The sequence below is a fragment of the Lipotes vexillifer genome, unplaced genomic scaffold, assembly GCF_000442215.2.
Source record: "Lipotes vexillifer unplaced genomic scaffold, Lipotes_vexillifer_v1.1 scaffold125, whole genome shotgun sequence".
Taxonomy (NCBI): Eukaryota; Metazoa; Chordata; class Mammalia; order Artiodactyla; family Lipotidae; genus Lipotes; species Lipotes vexillifer.
The window spans coordinates 353,067-372,738 of record NW_006785403.1 but is presented as its reverse complement, the minus strand read 5'-3'; the positions used below and the strand labels follow the sequence as shown (position 1 = coordinate 372,738).

General features: G+C 35.4%; 1 protein-coding gene across 1 annotated transcript in view; it reads left to right on the top strand.

Annotated features, from left to right (window-relative positions):
* Positions 1-19,672, top strand: part of RELCH (RAB11 binding and LisH domain, coiled-coil and HEAT repeat containing) — a 120,992-nt gene that overhangs the window by 20,206 nt on the left and 81,114 nt on the right. The window contains exons 3-5 of the mRNA XM_007457529.1: positions 6,833-6,904; positions 7,015-7,070; positions 7,175-7,288. Of these exons, the coding sequence (XP_007457591.1) occupies positions 6,833-6,904; positions 7,015-7,070; positions 7,175-7,288 (242 nt within the window). The remainder of the gene's footprint in view (positions 1-6,832; positions 6,905-7,014; positions 7,071-7,174; positions 7,289-19,672) is intronic.

The following is a 19,672-nucleotide window of genomic DNA, read 5'->3' as shown; positions in this document are numbered from 1 at the left end:
TTCCCTAATCTCTTCCCTGAGTTAGGGGAAAAAAATGATGTAATTGTTTTTAGTTCAACAGAGGCTAAGAGAGGATTCAGCAGTGAGAACAATAGCATTATCAATTGAATGGAGAAGTCATTGGAAGAGTTTAATGCAGCTCCATATATCAAGTCATGATTTAGTCATAAGCATTATTAATTGAAAGCTGTATCAAAAAAGAAATCACATCAGTACTGTCTGAAAATTAGCAAATCAAATGGGAATTATCTGAATAATTTTAGGGCAAACTTATCCTACTAATTATATCATTTGTTAAGTGGCATTGTTATATTTAATTATATAGTAAATGTTAGCTATTCTGTGTTTTCTGTTATATGTTAAGTATTAAATGCATGGTATTTTGGTTTATTAGAGACTACCAAATATATTTAGTTTTGTATATTGTATTGTTGTTCAGATGGTTATGTATCAGAAAATAACTTCTACCCAGAAATAGACCACATAATTATTTTCTTCCCTTTAATTTTTATTTGAAAACCTAAATTTTAGACTTAGTAAAATTTAAGAGTTTCATCATTATTCTCAATATTTAGGTATTTTAGTATTTCTAATTAGGTGGAACACTGATATAGAAGCAAGATGTTATAATTAAGCAATATGTTATAAATAAGCATAACTAAGAGTGAATATTTTAAATATTTGGTAGTTCTGACCTTACATTTTTAATCTAAAGATTATACTCTTATCTCTAAGTTTGGGGAGATAAAGTAATTTTTGCTTACTATATAATGCTAATGTATAAATATATGCTGTCTTGAGAAAGAAATACTATGTGGTGTCACTTATATGTGGAGTCTAAAAAATAATACCAATGAATCTATATATCAATGTAAAACAGAAACAGAGTTATAGACTAGAAAACAATCTTATGGTTCCGCAAAGAGGAGAGGGAGAAGAGGATGGGACAAATTAGGAGTATGGGATTAACAGATACAAACTACTCTACATAAAATAGGTAAACAGCAATAGATACACAAACAATAGATAAACAATGCCCTCTGTAGCACAGGGCATTATACCTAATATCTTGTAATAACCTGTAACAAAATATAATCTACAAAAAAATCGAATGACTATGCTGTACGCCTGAAGCTCAAGACAATATTGTAAATCAGCTATACTTCAGTGTAAATGAGTGACTGAATGCTGTCTTCCATCTTCACTGGAAAAGGGAAGGAAATGTATGTTATTCCAAGAGAATGGCATTTAGACTTTTAATGCTCTTGTGCCATCACCTGTTATTGAACCAAATGTGTGGTACGTGGATGAAAATTTCAATTAATCACAATTCCCATTTACAAAAAGATTTTTGGCTCTTTGCTAACCATTGCTAGTAACTTAGAACCTAATCAAAAAATCAACAATCCAGAAAAGATAATTATCCTGCCATCTATCATTGGATCACATGTAAACCTCACTGAGAAAGAATAAAAATTTCTTTTATTTTCGTATACCAGTCTTGGGCAGAAGGAGATTATAGATAATACAGGTATTGAGTCCGCTGCCCCATGATGCAAATGTAGGGTCTGCTCCAGCCTTTAATAAACTGTTGCTGTTTATGAGACATATATATACTACTACATGTGGGTTCAGCATCATTCTTATCATCTTTTCCCTAAATTTAAAAATCTGGTTATTTTTTCAAGTCTGTACAGGTGTTCCTTTAAAGAGGAAAAGATCTCTAAATGGGCAAATGTTTATTGAGCACCTGCTCTGTGCCAGGCACTGTTCCGGTTGCTTTATATAAAATACTTATTTAACCTTGTTAACAATCCTTCAAAATATGTCATGATATCCTTATTTTATAGATCAGAAAACTGAGAAGCTTACCAAGATTGAAAAATTTTCCCAGTAGCCTCCATATGGCTAAAGGGCAAAATCAGGATGTGAACATATAGGTTTTTATTTCCAGGGCTCACGATATATCTTTAAGTACCAGGCTGGAGCTTTGATTCATCAGTACATTCATGTGGATAGCAGAATCTTATCTTTCCCATACAAGACTGTTTCAACATAGTCATTTTCTTTCCAAAAAAGTAAAATTTCAAAAGCATTTCATTTCAAATATTTTCCACTTCTGAATTTAGTAGACACCAAACCAAAATGAGCTTAATTTAACTGACTTTTTAGTAAAAGCCTTTCTATATGTTATTAAACAAAGCTGTACAGTGTACATACAGTGTAGCTGTTAAATTTTCAAGTTTTCTTCAAGATAGCAAGGGACATCTATGTTCTAAATATTGGGATTGCCATTCTTTAATTAGACATTTTGAGCATCTGCTACTTATTAGGTATTATGTTAGGCGCTAGATATAGAAGCATGAAATAGACAGAGTTTCTGCCCTCAAGGAATTTGTACTAAAACCTGTCTATATCTGTAATACAAATAAATGTTCAGTACTTTGGAACTAGTGATAAGGAACTTGTTGATTTTAGAAGCATCTGTATCCCTGTCTCAGGTTCACGTGATCCATCTTTTAGCATCAGAGTCTCTGATTTTATTTGTTCTCATACCTCTGCCTGTTACTATATTACTTCTCTAGTTCATACCTTAATTTTTGTATTGGGATCTAGAGAACTGCAGAAACTGTTCTTTCTAATTTGCAGGGAAAGACACTACTGAATGCTGGTAAGATCACTGATGTTTAGATTTATTAGATATGGCATCAAGTACTGGAATGCCCATTCATTCAACTAACATTTGTTGAGTCCTCTATATTCAAGGTATTATACTCTTCTGGGAACAATAAACAACAAAGAAGACATATGAAGCCTTTTTAAGCCTACGTAATCTAGTAAACATTCTAAAATGAAATTCAAATTTTTGCCTGTGGGGTAACCTGGCCTTACCCCCTGGGTAAGAAGCATCATCAGTAGCCCACTCATTCCTTAGCTGTTGGGCTGCAGCATACATATCCAGCTTTATCAGGATTAAATAATCCTATCTGTCTTATTATAATATATTTTTCCTTAGTACAAATATCTTTACTTCCTGTTTGCAGTACTTTTTGTTTTTCTTATTTTCAACTTTACTTAAATCTTATTTATGGTTTTGTATGATTTAAAATAGGATAGATGCTCCAACAAGGCTTTTAAGGGCAACAAGCCTTTGATATGAGTTATAAATTGTTAAAATTTATATAAGTCATAAAGGTCTGAACTAGGACAATTGCAGAGACAATTGAGATGAATGGTTATTTAGGATTCAAGGGCTGGAATCATTATGGCTTGACATTGAATTAATGTGGGAATAAGGGCAAGAGGTAAGTGAAGAGTAATCTCCAGGTTTCTTATTTGGGCATCTGGGTAGATAGTGGTGCCCATAATGAAGAGATACTGCAGGAGGAGGGAAGACAGATTTGAGAGGAAGATGATGAAGTTCATTTAGATAGGATCAAATTCAAAGTTTATGAGACATTCAATTGGGCATGTCCAGTTGATAAACAGGTAGCCCTGTTTATCTTGGGGAAAAAGTTTAAAGATTTCTGAATCTTAAGAGTACTGGTGAGAGTAAAACTGTAAGAGTGAAATGTTTATCATCCCAGTATATAGAGTAAGAAAAGGACCAGGGAGGGCACTCTGGGAAACACCAACTTTGAGATGAATGATAGAGGAATCTGTAAGAGAACCTGAGCAGGAGGAACAATAATGGGAAGAATTTTCTTCTTTTAAAGTTTAAGGAGGAGGAATTTTTTTCCCCCTTGGAAGAATATAGAAAACTAAATGTCTACAAACCATGGAGATTGCATCTTGCTTCCGTTCATTTATTTCTCACTATTTGCTAGGTCATGCGTAACAGTCCTCTACCTTTCTTAGGTCTGTAATAGGCAGGGTGCATTCTCTAAACCCAGAAGGAGTGGTGATGGTACTGTCTGGGGATTTTTGTATTATTTTAGGAATATATTTTTATTCTAATTCATATTCTTATGAGAATTTTCCTATTTTCCTAGAACCTTTCCTGGGATAATAAAATAAGTATTAAGGATGGGGAAGTGGTATTTTATTACCACTATAATATTCTGATCAGTATTATAGGAAAGATCTAAAATATGTATTATTTTGAGTTTTGTGCCAAAAGAACTAAGACTAACAAATATTTCAAGATAATATTAGTAATATATTTAGTTGGGGCAACAAAGAATCAATATTTCTTTCTGCTTTGAAATTTAACACTGCACCTTTGGTGTCTCAACATGGTCAATTGTATATATTCCCAAGTCACGAGCACCCGATCTTGAAGCTCTCAAGTACCCCTGATATAATGCCAGTATTATCCAACCCTATTTAGGAAATAACTATCTCAGCTAATCTAGAATTGCTTATACTGACTTAGTCATTAAATATTTTGGTAAGATTGTAATATGCAGTATTAGAATATACCTATGTCTGCGATTACTTTAGTTCCAATAAAGTTGCATTCAGCAGGGTTGGGCTAGTGGAGGGTTGGGATAGTGGAGTGAGCAGGCTGGTAGTTGGTTCCTACAGTGTTTTTTAAAAACATGTAATTCTTCAAACATTTTTATGAAGAAATATATTTGAAAAATACTTGGAGGTTGCTTGGTACAATGTATCTCTTTACAGGATAATAAATTTTGAGATTTAATCCAATATTTTTTTAATGAAGAAGTGACAAATTTATATATATGTAAATATAGCTGTTCAGACCTTTCTTGTGAAACTTTCTCACATAACTGCAAATACTTGATCATACTGTGCCTTTATAGAGATGTGCTATGGCTTCAAAGATATGCCTTTGTCTTTTAAAGTCTATATTGTATATTAAGAAACATGCAGCAGAGTGAATTCATTTTGATAAGCACTATCTTTTCAGAGCATTGGTACCTTTTAATGACATTTGGCAATGTATATGTAGATGTACATAAAAATATAAATTCTTGCCGTCTGACATGGGTTTTTCTGGCTTTCTGTGCCTTGATCATTTAGTGTTTTGCTCTTGGTCACCTAAACTTTCACCAGTTGAATCTGAGTTTTTTTCACAGTTTGTGTTTTAACCAGTTTTCTTTTTAATTTATTTTTTTCATATTTCTTTCATTCTGGTGCAGGGCATTTCTGATCTGCAATTGTTCTGTAATATGTTAGTAAATTGTAAGTGATTCTGGAAGCATAATATGTATACTCATTTTGCTTGTGGTATAGTTAAGTGCTTTTAAATCAAAATAAATTACCTAAAGTTTTGAAATAAAAAGAAAAGTAAACCTATTCTGTACTTACCTAACACACTGAATGTGTGCAGTCTGACTTTAAACACAAACTCTAAGAGTTTCCAGAAGTGTTAAGTTTTAGGAAATGTTTTAACTTTGTTGCACAGAAATATTTGCAGATCAGCATTGCTGACTAACAAAAAAGAAATAGTCGCATACATGTCATCTGATTTTTAGTTGTGCTTCCGTGTTGCTGCAGGGAAATTCTGTGCATCAAAATAATTGGCTTTAATGTACTAGATGTGATTCAGTTACATCTTAAGATTTTAATGAAAATATGCAAACTGAGTGAATTCTATTTTTTCCATATATTTTTATAGCTTTGTTGTCTCTGATAGCATTTCATTTGCCATCTTCTTTATTCTGTTTATTAGTCAATGAGGAAAAAATGCATCTTTAAAGTGTTAAATTTGCTAATTTTTATGCAGAACTATTTAAATTATAATTTTTTTAAACATCCAGTTGTGACAAAGATCACTTAATTTTCTCAGAGCTTTACTTCACACAAATGGCTTTCCCCCCCACATCTAAGCTTGCTTTTTCTTCAGAGCAGTATTTATATATTTTAAAGAAAATTCCCAGCAAAGACACATATAGTTAAATCTTGCTCATGATGAAACATTTTAAAGAGCTCATTAAAATGTCTCCTCAGTATTCATGTTTATCTTATAATCAGACTCTGTGGTAATAGGAGAAATCTTTAAGTTTCATTAGTACCTCTTACTATGAACAAATATCTATTTGAAGAGTTGTCAGAAACTTTGAAATTCTACTTAAATTTACTCAGTATCCTTAGATTACCACACTTGTAGAATTGTACTCAATCATTTGCTTTAGAATGATCTTAATTATAAATTAAAAGACAAACTATTTCTATCCTTTGGCTTTAAATGAAACCTAAAATAAACCCCTCAGAACTTTTTTTTAGATATGTGTTTAACATATCTGTGCTTGTTTATAGAAGACATACTTGTTTGTAGAAAAGTTGATAGGCATCCCACATTTGTTAAATATTTAAACCCTGTTCTTTCAACATCTTAATGAAGGACTATATTCACTAATGTTTCTGTATGTTGATTTATAACATTATTCTAGATAATGCATTTTAAAATACCTTTTTTTTAATCCTAAGATTTTCTTTAAGTGTATTTGCTAGGACTTCATCTAATTTTTGTCTTTTCCCCTAAAATTATGTCACCTGAAAACATTCCATTACATTTCTTACCTAGACTGAGTGAAACACAACCACCTAAATTACTAAGATTTTTATTTACCTAAAGGAGAGTATGCCATAGATTTTACTTTTAAATAGAGCTATTCCTTGTCAGACAGCTGGAACATTTGATCAGTAGTCCCCTGTATTCTAAAACTATGGAAAACATTCACCAGTTTGCTTGCAAATCAACTCTGCTGCATGCGTTCACAAGTTTCATAAAGATTGCATGCTTTCTGTTTTCAATACAAATTGTATTTTTTTTTCATACCCATCCTTGCTTTTTATTTTTTTATTTTTGTTTCCCTTTTCTTGGTTGGATGCCTGTGTGTGTTTATTCCAAATCCCTGTCCAGTCCTGGAGTTTGAACTACGGAAAGCCAAGGAGACCATTCAGGCCCTCCGAGCCAACCTGACAAAGGCTGCAGGTGGTGTACATAAACTTTTTTGAGACTTTTTCTACTTTGACAATGTAGAAGTAGCTGAGATATTTTCTAATATAAAATAGTAAAATATTATTCATATTTTCTTCCACCAGAACACGAAGTTCCTTTACAGGAACGAAAAAATTACAAATCAAGTCCTGAAATTCAGGTGGGTGAATGACAGATCTAAAAGTATCTTCCGTATGAAGTGGTAGCACAAGTATTGAAGGAAGAAGACTTACAGTATTGTATCTGTCTTTTATTTATCTCTAGGAGCCAATCAAACCTCTTGAAAAGAGAGCTCTAAACTTCTTAGTCAATGAATTTTTATTGAAGAATAACTACAAGCTGACATCAATAACCTTTTCAGATGAAAATGATGATCAGGTACAATTTCTTTTCGGTTTTCTTGTTTTTTAATAAGCGATGATTTGTTTCCTTTTTAATTTATAATATACTATTTTCTCTTTTATCTAGTTTCTTTAGTTTTTTGAAAAGTTATACATATTGTAAAATTCCATAAGCCTTCCCAGTCTAGTATTCTGTTGGCTTATAGATTTCCTCTTTCTACATAAAGACTTCTCATTCTTTCCAGGGAGCTTTTTACAGCTCCCCTGTAACTATGTAATCTACTCATATTTCCATGTATTTATAAAATGTGCTTTTTTTTAACTTTAAAACATTTACTTAGTAGTACAGATTAATGTGTACTTATAAATTCAGTTTAACTAAAACCTCTTCAGTAACAATATAATAATTAAGATGATAGATAACAGCATTTAAGAGAGAATATTTTGAATAAGAGAATATAAGTTGTGTCTCTGAATAGGAGCCAATCTTAGAACCTCATTATTTTACTGATAAAATCTTATAGGAAAAGAAATGATGCTTTGTTTAGTATTATCTAGTAACTCTGGAATATTTTGACTTCTTAGTGCAATAGCTCAGTTTGAATCTTGTACCTTAGTAAATACCAAGGAGTGTATTGTATAGAAATCAGGAGGCTATCATTTTAAATCAAGTATATCCCACTGGTCCATAAACTATCCCATGGATCATTTAGCAAAAATAGAAGTAGCAAAAATAGAAGTTCTCTAAGGAAGATAGCAGTACAGTTACTCCCTCAGTTATTGTAATGTATTTGGCAAAAACTAAATTTAATAAAATATATAGTTATTCTTTATTAAATGGTAGTTTTACTCAACTATATAAAAGACATTAAACTAATACTTGCCTAATATAAATAATGTTATAATATACTGTGATTATATTTCAGGTTAATCATGTTTTATCACAAACTTAGGTTAATGATCAACTAAACAATGAATAAGAAATATGTTGAATATATGAGAAGCATTGAGAGGCCAAAAAGAAGGCAGAAAAAGAAGAAAAAGGGAACACAGAATAGATGGCACACGCAGAAAACAATAGCAAGATGGCAGATTTAAAACCCAGCCATATCAATACTCACTTTAAATATAAATGATCTATCCTTCCAATTAAAAGGCAGAAATTACTGGAGATTTCAAGCTGGCTCTCTCAATAATTGATAGAATAAGGTAATAGAAAATCATTTAGGATATAGAACACTTGTGCTATGCTGTCAACTAACTTGACATAAGTAGAATTTATAAAACTTCACCTTTCAATAGCTGAATACATGTTTTCAAATACGTATGGGTCACTTATCAAAATAGATCATATTATATCTAATAAATAGATGTAGGTGATAAAGAAAGTCAATTTATAAGAGAATTTTAAATATTTCCAAATAACACATAAGTTAAAGAAGAAATCAAAAGGGAAATTATGAAGTATTTTGAGCTGAATGAAGATGAAAACAAAACCATCAAAATTTGCAGGATGTAGCTAAAGCTACAGGAAAGTTTATGACACCAAAATGTTTATAATATAAAAGAAGGAAGATTTCAAATTGATGAAAACCAGCTTCTACTTTAAGAAACTAGAAAAAGAAAACTAAGCAAAGCCCAAAGTGAGCAGAAGAAAGGAAATATTAAAAATGAGAGTGTAAATCAATGATATAGGCAACAGAAAACAATAGAGAAAAGCTAATAAAATAAAAAACTGAGTTTTTGAGGTTAATGAAATTGGAAAACCTCTAGCCTGACTGATTAGGAAAAAGAGAGAAGAAGCAAATTATCAAAATCTGGAATGAGCAAGGTTATATCACTATAAATTTTACTTATTATATATATTTTAAATATATACCACTGGGTTTCTTTTCTTTTTTAAAATATTTATTTACTTATTTGTCTGCGCTGGGTCTTTAGTTGCAGCATGCGGAACCTTCATTGTCGCGTGCGGGCTCTTAGTTGCGGCATGCGGGATCTAGTTCCCTAACCAGGGAACAAACCCAGGACCCCTGCATTGGGAGCGCAGAGTCTTAACCACTGGACCACCAGGGAAGTCCCTAAATTTTATTCATATTAAAAGGATAAAATGGGAAGGTTATGAGCAACTTTACTTGAAAGAAGACAATTGCCAAAGCTCATTCAAGAAGAAATAAATTTGAGGAACTTTGTATTTATTAAAGAAATTGAATTTGTACTTAACAACCTTCCGACAAAGAAAACTCCAGGTCTAGACAACTTCACTTGTAAAATCTACCAGGCATTTAAGGAAGAAGTAATACTGCTTCTCCACAAACTCTTCTAGAAACTGAAGAGAAGGAAATACTTCCAAACTCATTCTATGAGACCAGAATAATTCTGATATCAAAGTCAGATAAAAAACATTGCAAACAAAGAAAATACAGGGTCATTTTCCTTGTGAATTGGATGCAGAAATTCTATATAATTCTATATTTTACTATATCAAATCTAACAATATGTAAAAATGCTAATACATCATGACCAAATGGTTTATCCAAGGAATGCAAGGTTGATTTAATCCAAAAATCAGTCATTGTAATTCACCATTTTAAGAAACTTTTTAAAAGAGAAAAAAAATCATATCTCAGAAGAAAGCATTTGACATGCATTTCCCATAAAAACTTTAAAGAAATTAGGAATTATGAGGAATTTCCTCAATCTCATAAAAGATATTTACAGAAAAACTATCACTAACATCTTGCTTAATGATAAAAGATAAGGAATAAAACAGGGATATCTGTTCTCACTACTTCTACTGAATATCATACTGAAGATTCTAGCCAACACAAGGCAAGAAAAAGAAATAACAGGCATACATTTTGGAAAAGAAGAAATAAAACTCTAAATTCACTGGTAACATGGTTGTATATGTAGAAAATCCTGTGGACTACATAAAAAAAATACTATAGGGACTTCCTGGCGGTCCAGTGGTTAAGACTCCACGCTTCCACTGCAGGGGGTGTGGGTTCGATCCCTGCTCAGGGAACTAAGATGCTGCATGCTGCATGGCAGGGCCAAAAAAAAAAAAGATACTATAGCTAATACATGATGTTAGCAAAGTTGTAAGTTACAAGATAAGTAAACAAAAGTGAATCATATTTCTGTATACTAGCAACAAATAAACATTGAACTTTTAAAGATACCATTTACAAAAGTATCAAAAAATAGGAAATACTTAGGGATAAATCTGATAAAGGATTATACACTAAAAACTATTATACGTGCTGAGAGAAAGTAAAGAAGACATAAATGAAGAGATACATTGTGCTCATAAATCAGAAGATTCAATATTGTCAAAGTGTCAGTTTCAGCAAATTGATTTGTATTTTCAGTGCAATCCCAATCAAAATCTCACCAGCGTTTTTTGTAGAGATTAATTAGTTTATTCTAAAATTCATATGGAAATAACATAGTATAGCCAAAACAACTTTAATAAAGAAGAACAAAATTGGGGGATTTCAGCTACCTGACTTCAAGATATTGTAGTTTAGACAGTATCTTATTGGCATAAAGGTAGACAAATAGATCAATAGAACATAATAGAGAGTCAAGAGATTAATTTATGCATAGATGATCTTTTGATGTCTGACAGAATGCAAAGTAAATTTCATTCAGAAAGGACAGTCTTTTTTATAATTGGTACTGGAACATTTTGATATCTATAGACCTCCAAAAATGAATTTCAAACCATACCTCACACCATCTACAAAAATTAATTCAAATGGATCATAGCTTTAACTTCTAAAACCATAAGGCTCCTAGAAGAAAACATGGAAAAAATTCATTGCAACCTTGGAAGGTGGGCCAAGATTTATATGACACCAAAAGTATGGTGTTCTTCAGCAAAATTATTCTCATCAAAATCAATAACGTCTGCTCTTTGAGAGCCACTCTGAGCAAATGAAAAGGTAAGCCATAGATTGGGTGAAATATTTGCAAGTAACATATATGATAAAGGACTTTATCCAGAATATTTAAAGAACTCTCTAAACTGAATAATAAGAAAACAGCCCAAGTTTTAAAAGCATGGACAAAAAAATTTAAACAGATACTTAAACAGAGAACATATATGGATAGCAAATAAGCACATAAAAAGGGTGCTCAGCATCTTTAGTCATTAGGGAAATACAAATTAAGTCACAATGAGAATACCATAACACTTAATAGAATGTCTGAGACTGTACCAAGTCTTGGCAAAGATGTGGAGTAACTAGAAATCTCATCTTTGCTAGTGAGAATGCAAAATGGTACTGTCACTTTGGAACACTTTTTGGCAGTTTCTTTAAAAAGTTAAAACCTTTACCAACTATATGACCTGGTCATTCCATTCATGGATATTAAAATCCAAGAGAAATGAAAGCATATGTTCATAAAAAGACTCCTACACAATGTTCACAGCAGCTTTATTTATGGTAGCTAAAATCAGGGTAACAACCCAAATATACAAGAGCAGGCGGTTGAATAAAAAATTTTAATATATCCTTATAGTAGAATACTACACAGCAACAAAAAGGAATGAACTGCTGACAGATACAACAACACAGATCAGTCTGAAAATCCTTAATCATTAATTTGGGTGAAAAAAAACAGACAAATATAGTACTTGCTGTATGAATTTATAAAAGATTCTAAGAAATGTAAACTATTATAGAGTGACAGAAAACAGATCAGTATTTGCCTAGGAACAGGACACAAGTGAGGAATAAGAGGGAAGGATTACAAAGGGGCCAAGAAAACTTTTGGGAGTGAACAAGTTCATCTTGTTGATTGTGGTGATCTATTCAGGGGTACACACAGATGTCAAAACTTATCAAATTGTACATTTTAAATTAGCTCGTGGATTTAAATCATGCAGTTTATTGTGTATTAATTATATACCTCAGTAAAGCTGTTTTTTATGAAAGGCAGTGGAAGTGCTCATCAATAACCTGTTCTTTAACCATTAAACAACATTTAGTGCTAATTTCAAATGACCTAAAAGCAGAGCTGTATAGAGCCCTCACTCCCCTCATGTTCAGTCTCTAGACAAAATGTAAAACTTTTTGCCCTGTTTTATTTTTGATCATATACCCCGATTTTACCCTCTTAGTGGCACTTATCATTACCTGCAATTATCTGTCTCCCTGACTAGACTATAAGTTTCTTGAGGCTAAAAGAATCTCTTGTTCATCTCTGTATCTGCAAGTATAGTAGAACTCCGTAAATATTTATTAATAGTTTTCTCATATTTTTATCTGCATGCAATCATTGTCTTACTGTCCTTTGCTTCCCTCCTACCAGTTCTCTCTTTTATGATTTTTTACATTCTATCCTTACTTTCTGTTGTGCTATGTGAAATTTTTTTTTTGTAAGTAAGCGTTCTGTGTATTTTCAACTTCTCTCAGAATATCCTTTTTGCTTTAAATAACACTTGTCTCTTAACTGAGGACGCTGTTTCCCCTATTTTCCAAGTACGAGATGGTGGTGCCTCTCACACTCTAGAACCAGGATGTTTTCTCCCAGGATGTTTTCTCCCAGGATGTTTTCTCAATTGGAACATACACTTTGACATTACAACAAAATTATGATTATGTTGAATTTTCAAGATATTAGCAATAAGGGGACTTCCACAGTGGTCCAGTGGTAAAGAATCCTCCTTCCAGTGCAGGGGACGTGGGTTTGATCCCTGGACAGGGAACTAAGATCCCACATGCCACGGGGCAACTAAGCCCACGTGCCACAACTACTGAGCCCGCATGCCACAAACTACAGAGCTCATGCGCTCTGGAGCCTGCACGCCACAACTAGAGAGAGAAAAAAACCACATACCACAACTAGAGAGAAGCCCAAGCACCAAAACGAAGAGCCCGCGTGCCACAATGGAATATCCCACATGCCGCACTAAGACCTGACGCAGCCAAAAAAAAAGAAGGATATTAGCAATAAGGAAAAGATAAATTTCAGGGTAGGAGCTTCAAGATGGCGGAAGAGTAAGACACAGAGACCACCTTCCTCCCCACAGATACATCAGAAATACATCTACACGTGGAACAACCCCTACAGAACACCTACTGAATGCTGGCACAAGATCTCAGACTTCCCAAAAGGCAAGAAACTCCCCACGTACCAGGGTAGGGCAAAAGAAAAAACAGAGACAAAAGAATAGGGAAGGGACCTGCACCAGTGGGAGGGAGCTGTGAAAGAGGAAAGGTTTCCACACACTAGGAAGGCCCTTCACAGGCGGAGACTGCGGGTGGCGGAGGGGGGAAGCATCAGGAGCCACAGAGGAGAGCGCAGCAACTGGGGTGCGGAGGGCAAAGCAGAGAGATTCCCGCACAGAGGATCGGTGCCAACCAGCACTCACCAGCCCGAGAGCCTTGTCTGCTCACCCGCCAGGGTGGGCAGGGGCTGGGAGCTGAGGCTTGGGCTTCAGTTGGATCCCAGGGAGAGGACTGGGGTTGGCTGCGTGAACACAGCCTGAGGGGGCTTGTGGGCCACAGCTAGCCAGGATGGAGTCCTGGAAAAAGTCTGGACCTGCTGGAGAGGCAAGTGACTTTTTCTCGCCTCTTGTTTCCTGGTGCATGAGGAGAGGGGATTAAGAGCACCGCTTAAAGGAGCTCCAGAGACGGGCGTGAGCTGCGGCTATCAGCGCAGACCCCAGAGACAGGCTAAGGCTGCTGCTGCCACCACCGAGGAGCTTGTGTGCAACCACACGTCACTATCCACACCTCCACTCCCGGGAGCCTGTGAAGCCCACCACTGGCAGGGTCCCGTGATCCACAGACAACTTCCCCAGGAGAATGCGTGGCGCGCCTCAGGCTGCTGCAATGTCACATTGTCCTCTGCCACTGCAGGCTCGCCCCACATTGGTACCCCTCCCTCCCCCTGGCCTGAGTGAGCCAGAGCCCCCAAATCAGCTGCTCCTTTAACGCCGTCCTCTCTGAGCAGAGAACAGACACCCTCAGGCAACCTACACACAGAGGCGGGTCCAAATCCAAATCTGAACCCCGGGAGCTGTGTGAACAAAGAAGAGAAAGGAAAATTTCTCCCAGCGGCCTCAGGAGCAGCGGTTTAAATCTCCACAATCAACTTGATGTACCCTGCATCTGTGGAATGCCTGAATAGACAACGAATCATCCCAAATTAAGGAGGTGGACTTTGGGTGCAATGATACATTTTTTTTTTCCCTTTTTCTCTTTTTGTGAATGTGTATGTGGATGCTTCTGTGTGATTTTGTCTGTAGAGCTTTGCTTTTACCATTTGTCCTAGGGTTCTGTTTGTCTGTTTTTTTGTTGTTTTTTAATTACTTTTCAAAAAATTTTCCTTAATAATTATTTTTTATTTTAATAACTTTATTTTATTTTACTTTATTTTATTTTATCTTCTTTCTTTCTTTCTTTTTTTTCTCCCATTTATTCTGAGCTGTGTGGATGACAGGTTCTTGGTGCTCCAGCCAGGCGTCAGGGCTGTGCGTCTGAAGTGGAACAGCCAAAGTCAGGACACTGGTCTACAAGAGACCTCCCAGCTCAGAGATCTCCATCTCAATGCCAAGACCCAGCTTCACTCAACGACCAGCAAGCTATAGTGCTGTACAACCTGTGCCAAACAACTAGCAACACAGGAACACAAACCCATCCATTAGCAGAGAGGTTGCCTAAAACCATAATAAGACCAAGACACCCCAAAACACACCACCAGACGTGGACCTGCCCATCAAAAAGACAAGATCCAGCCTCATCCACCAGAATGCAGGCACTACTCCCCTGCACCAGGAAGCCTACACAACCCACTGAACCAACCTTAGCCACTGGGGACAGACACCAGAAACAATGGGAACAACAAACCGGCAGCCTGTGAAAAGGAGACCCCAAACACAGTAAGTGAAGCCAAATGAGAAGACACAGAAACAAACAGCAGATGAAGGAGCAAGGCAAAACCCACCAGACCTAACAAATGAAGAGGAAATAGGCAGTCTACCTGAAAAAGAATTCAGAATAATGAGAGTAAAGATGATCCAAAATCTTAGAAATAGAATGGAGAAAATACAAGAAACGTTTAACAAGGACCTAGAAGAATTAAAGAGCAAACAAACAGTGATGAACAACATAGTAAATGAAATTAAAAATTCTCTAGAAGGAATCAATAGCAAAATAACTGAAGCAGAAGAATGGATAAGTGACCTGGAAGATAAAATAGTGGAAATAAGTACGGCAGAGCAGAATAAAGAAAAAAGAATGAAAAGAACTGAGGACAGTGTCAGAGACCTCTGGGACAACATTAAACACACCAACATTCAAATTTTAGGGGTCCCAGAAGAAGAAGAGAGAAAGAAAGGGACTGAGAAAATACTTGAAGAGATTATGGTTGAAAACTTCCCTAATATGGGAAAGGAAATAGTCAAGTCCAGGAAGCACAGAGAGTCCCATACAGGATAAACCCAAGGAGAACCACGCCAAGACACATATTAATCAAACTATCAGGGCTTCTCTGGTGGCGCAGTGGTTGAGAGTCCGCCTGCCGATGCAGGGGACACGGGTTCGTGCACCGGGCTGAGAGGATCCCTTATGCCGTGGAGGGCCTGGGCCCATGAGCCATGGCCGCTGAGCCTGTGCGTCCGGAGCCTGTGCTCTGGAAAAACCTGCAACCAAGATTACTCTACCCAGCAAGGATCTCATTCAGATTTGATGGAGAAATTAAAACCTTTACAGACAAGCAAAAGCTGAGAGAGTTCAGCACCACCAAACCAGCTTTACAACAAATGCTAAAGGAACTTCTCTAGGCAGGAAACACAAGAGAAGGAAAAGACCTACAATAACAAACACAAAACAATTACAAAAATGGTAATAGGAACATACATACCAATAATTACCTTAAATGTGAATGGTTTAAATGCTCCAGCCAAAAGATATGGACTGGCTGAATGAATAAAAAACAAGATCCATATATATGCTGTCTACAAGAGACCCACTTCAGACCTAGGGACACATACAGACTGAAAGTGAGGGGATGGAAAAAGATATTCCATGCAAATGGAAATCAAAAGAAAGCTGGAGAAGCAATTCTCATATCAGACAAAATAAGCTTTAAAACAAAGACTATTACAATAGACAAAGAAGGACACTACATAATGATCAAGGGATCAATCCAAGAAGAAGATGTAACAACTGTAAATATTTATGCACCCAGCACAGGAGCAGCGCAATACATAAGGCAAATACTAACAGCCATAAAAGGGGAAATTGACAGTAACACAATCATAGGGAGGACTTTAACAGCCCACTTTCACCAATGGACAGATCATCCAAAATGAAAATAAATAAGGAAACACAAGCTTTAAATGATATATTAAACAAGATGGACTTAATTGATATTTATAGGACATTCCATCCAAAAGCAACAGAATGCACATTCTTTTCAAGTGCTCATTGGAACATTCTGCAGGATAGATCATATCTTGGGTCACAAAACAAGCCTTGGTAAATTTAAGAAAATTGAAATTGTATCAAGTATCTTTTCTGACCACAATGCTATGAGACTATCATAGCGTTGTATCAATTACAGGAAAAAATCAGTAAAAATACAAACACATGGAGGCTAAACAATACACTACTTAATAACCAAGAGATCACTTGAAAATTAAAGAGGAAATCAAAAAATACCTAGAAACAAATGACAATGAAAACACAGCGACCCAAAACCTATGGGATGCAGCAGAAGCAGTTTTAAGAGGGCAGTTTATAGCAATACAATCGTACCTCAAGAAACAAGAAACATCTCAAGTAAACAACCTAACCTTACACCTAAAGCAATTAGAGAAAGAAGAACAAAACAACCCCAAAGTTAGCAGAAGGAAAGAAATCATAAAGATCAGATCAGAAGTAAATGAAAAAGAAATGAAGGAAACTATAGCAAAGATCAATAAAACTAAAAGCTGGTTCTTAGAGAAGGTAAACAAAATTCATAAACCATTAGTCAGACTCATCAAGAAATAAAGGGAGAAGACTCAAATCAATAGAATCAGAAACGAAAAAGGAGAAGTAACAACTGACACTGCAGAAACACAAAAGATCATGAGAGATTACTACAAGCAGCTATATGCCAATCAAATGGACAACCTGGAAGAAAAGGACAAATTCTTAGAAATACACAATGTGCTGAGACTGAACCAGGAGAAATAGAAAATATGAACAGACCAATCAGACGCACCGCAATTGAAACTGTGATTAAAAATCTTCCAACAAACAAAAGCCCAGGACCAGTTGGCTTCACAGGCGAATTCTATCAAACATTTAAAGAAGAGCTAACACCTATCCTTCTCAAACTCTTCCAAAATATAGCAGAGGGAGGTACACTCCCAAACTCATTCTACGAGGCCACCATCACCCTGATACCAAAACCACACAAAGATGTCTCAAAGAAAGAAAACTACAGGCCAATATCACTGATGAATATAGATGCAAAAATCCACAACAAAATACTAGCAAACAGAATCCAGCAGCACATTAAAAGGATGATACACCATGATCAAGTGGGGTTTATCCCAGGAATGCAAGGATTCTTCAGTATGCGCAAATTAATCAGTGTGATATGCCATATTAACAGATTGAAGGAGAAAAACCATATGATCATCTCAATAGATGCAGAGAAAGCTTTCGACAAAATTCAACACCCATTTATGATAAAAACCCTCCAGAAAGTAGGCATAGAGAGAATTACCTGAACATAATAAAGGCCATATATGACAAATACACAGCCAACATCATCCTCAATGGTGAAAAATTGAAACCCTTTCCATTAAGATCAGGAACAAGACAAGATTGCCCACTCTCACCACTCTTATTCAACATAGTTTTGAAAGTTTTAGCCACAGCAATCAGAGAAGAAAAGGAAATAAAAGGAATCCAAATCGGAAAAGAAGAAGTAAAGCTGTCACTGTTTGCAGATGACATGATACTATACATAGAGAATCCTAAAGATGCTACCAGAAAACTACTAGAGCTAATCAATGAATTTGGTAAAGTAGCAGGATACAAAATTAATGCACAGAAATCTCTTGCATTCCTATACAATAATGATGAAAAATGTGAAAGTGAAATTAAGAAAACACTCCCATTTTACCAATGCAACAAAAAGAATAAAATATCTAGGAATAAACCTACCTAAGGAGACAGAAGATCTGTATGCAGAAAATTATAAGACACTGTTGAAAGAAATTAAAGATGTTACACCCAGATGGAGCGATATACCATCTTCTTGGATTGGAAGAATCAATATTGTGAAAATGACTATACTACCCAAAGCAATCTACAAATTCAATGGGATCCCTGTCAAATTACCAATGGCATTTTTTACGGAACTAGAACAAAAAAATCTTAAAATTTGTATGGAGACACTAAAGACCCCGAATAGCCAAAGTGGTCTTTAGGGAAGAACACGAAGTGGGAGGAATCAGGCTCCCTGACTTCAGACTGTACTATAATGCTACAGTAATCAAGACCATATGGTACTGGCACAAAAACAGAAATATAGATCAATGGAACAGGATAGAAAGCCCAGAGATAAACCCACACATCTATGGTCAACTAATCTATGACAAAGGAGGCAAGGGTATACAATGGAGAAAAGACAGTCTCTTCAGTAAGTGGTGCTGGGAAACCTGGACAGCTACATGTAAAAGAGTGAAATTAGAACACTCCTTAACACCATACACAAAAATAAATTCAAAATGGATTAGAGACCTTAACATAAGACCAGACACTATAAAACTCTTAGAGGAAAACATAGGAAGAACACTCTTTTACATTAATCACTGCAAGATTTTTTTTGATCCACCTCCTAGAGTAATGGAAATAAAAACAAAAATAAACAAATGGGACCTAATGAAACTTCAAAGCTTTTGCACAGCAAAGGAAACTACAAACAAGACGAAAAGACAACCCTTAGAATGGGAGTAAAATATTTGCGAAAGAATCAATGGACAAAGGATTGATTTCCAAATAATATAAACAGCTCATGGAGCTCAATATTAAAAAAACAAACAACCCAATCCAAAAATGTGCAGAAGACCTAAATAGACATTTCTCCAAAGGAGATATACAGATTGCCAACAAACCCATGAAAGAATGCTCAACATTATTAATCATTAGAGAAATGCAAATCAAAACTACAATGAGATATCATCTCACACCAGTCAGAATGGCCATCATCAAAAAATCTACAAACAATAAATGCTGGAGAGGGTGGGGAGAAAAGGGCACCCTCTTGCAGTGTTGGTCGGAATGTAAATTTATACAGCCACTGTGGAGATCAGTATCGAGGTTCCTTAAGAAAATAAAAATAGAACTACCATACAACCCAGCAGTCCCACTACTGGGCATATACCCTGAGAAAACCATAATTC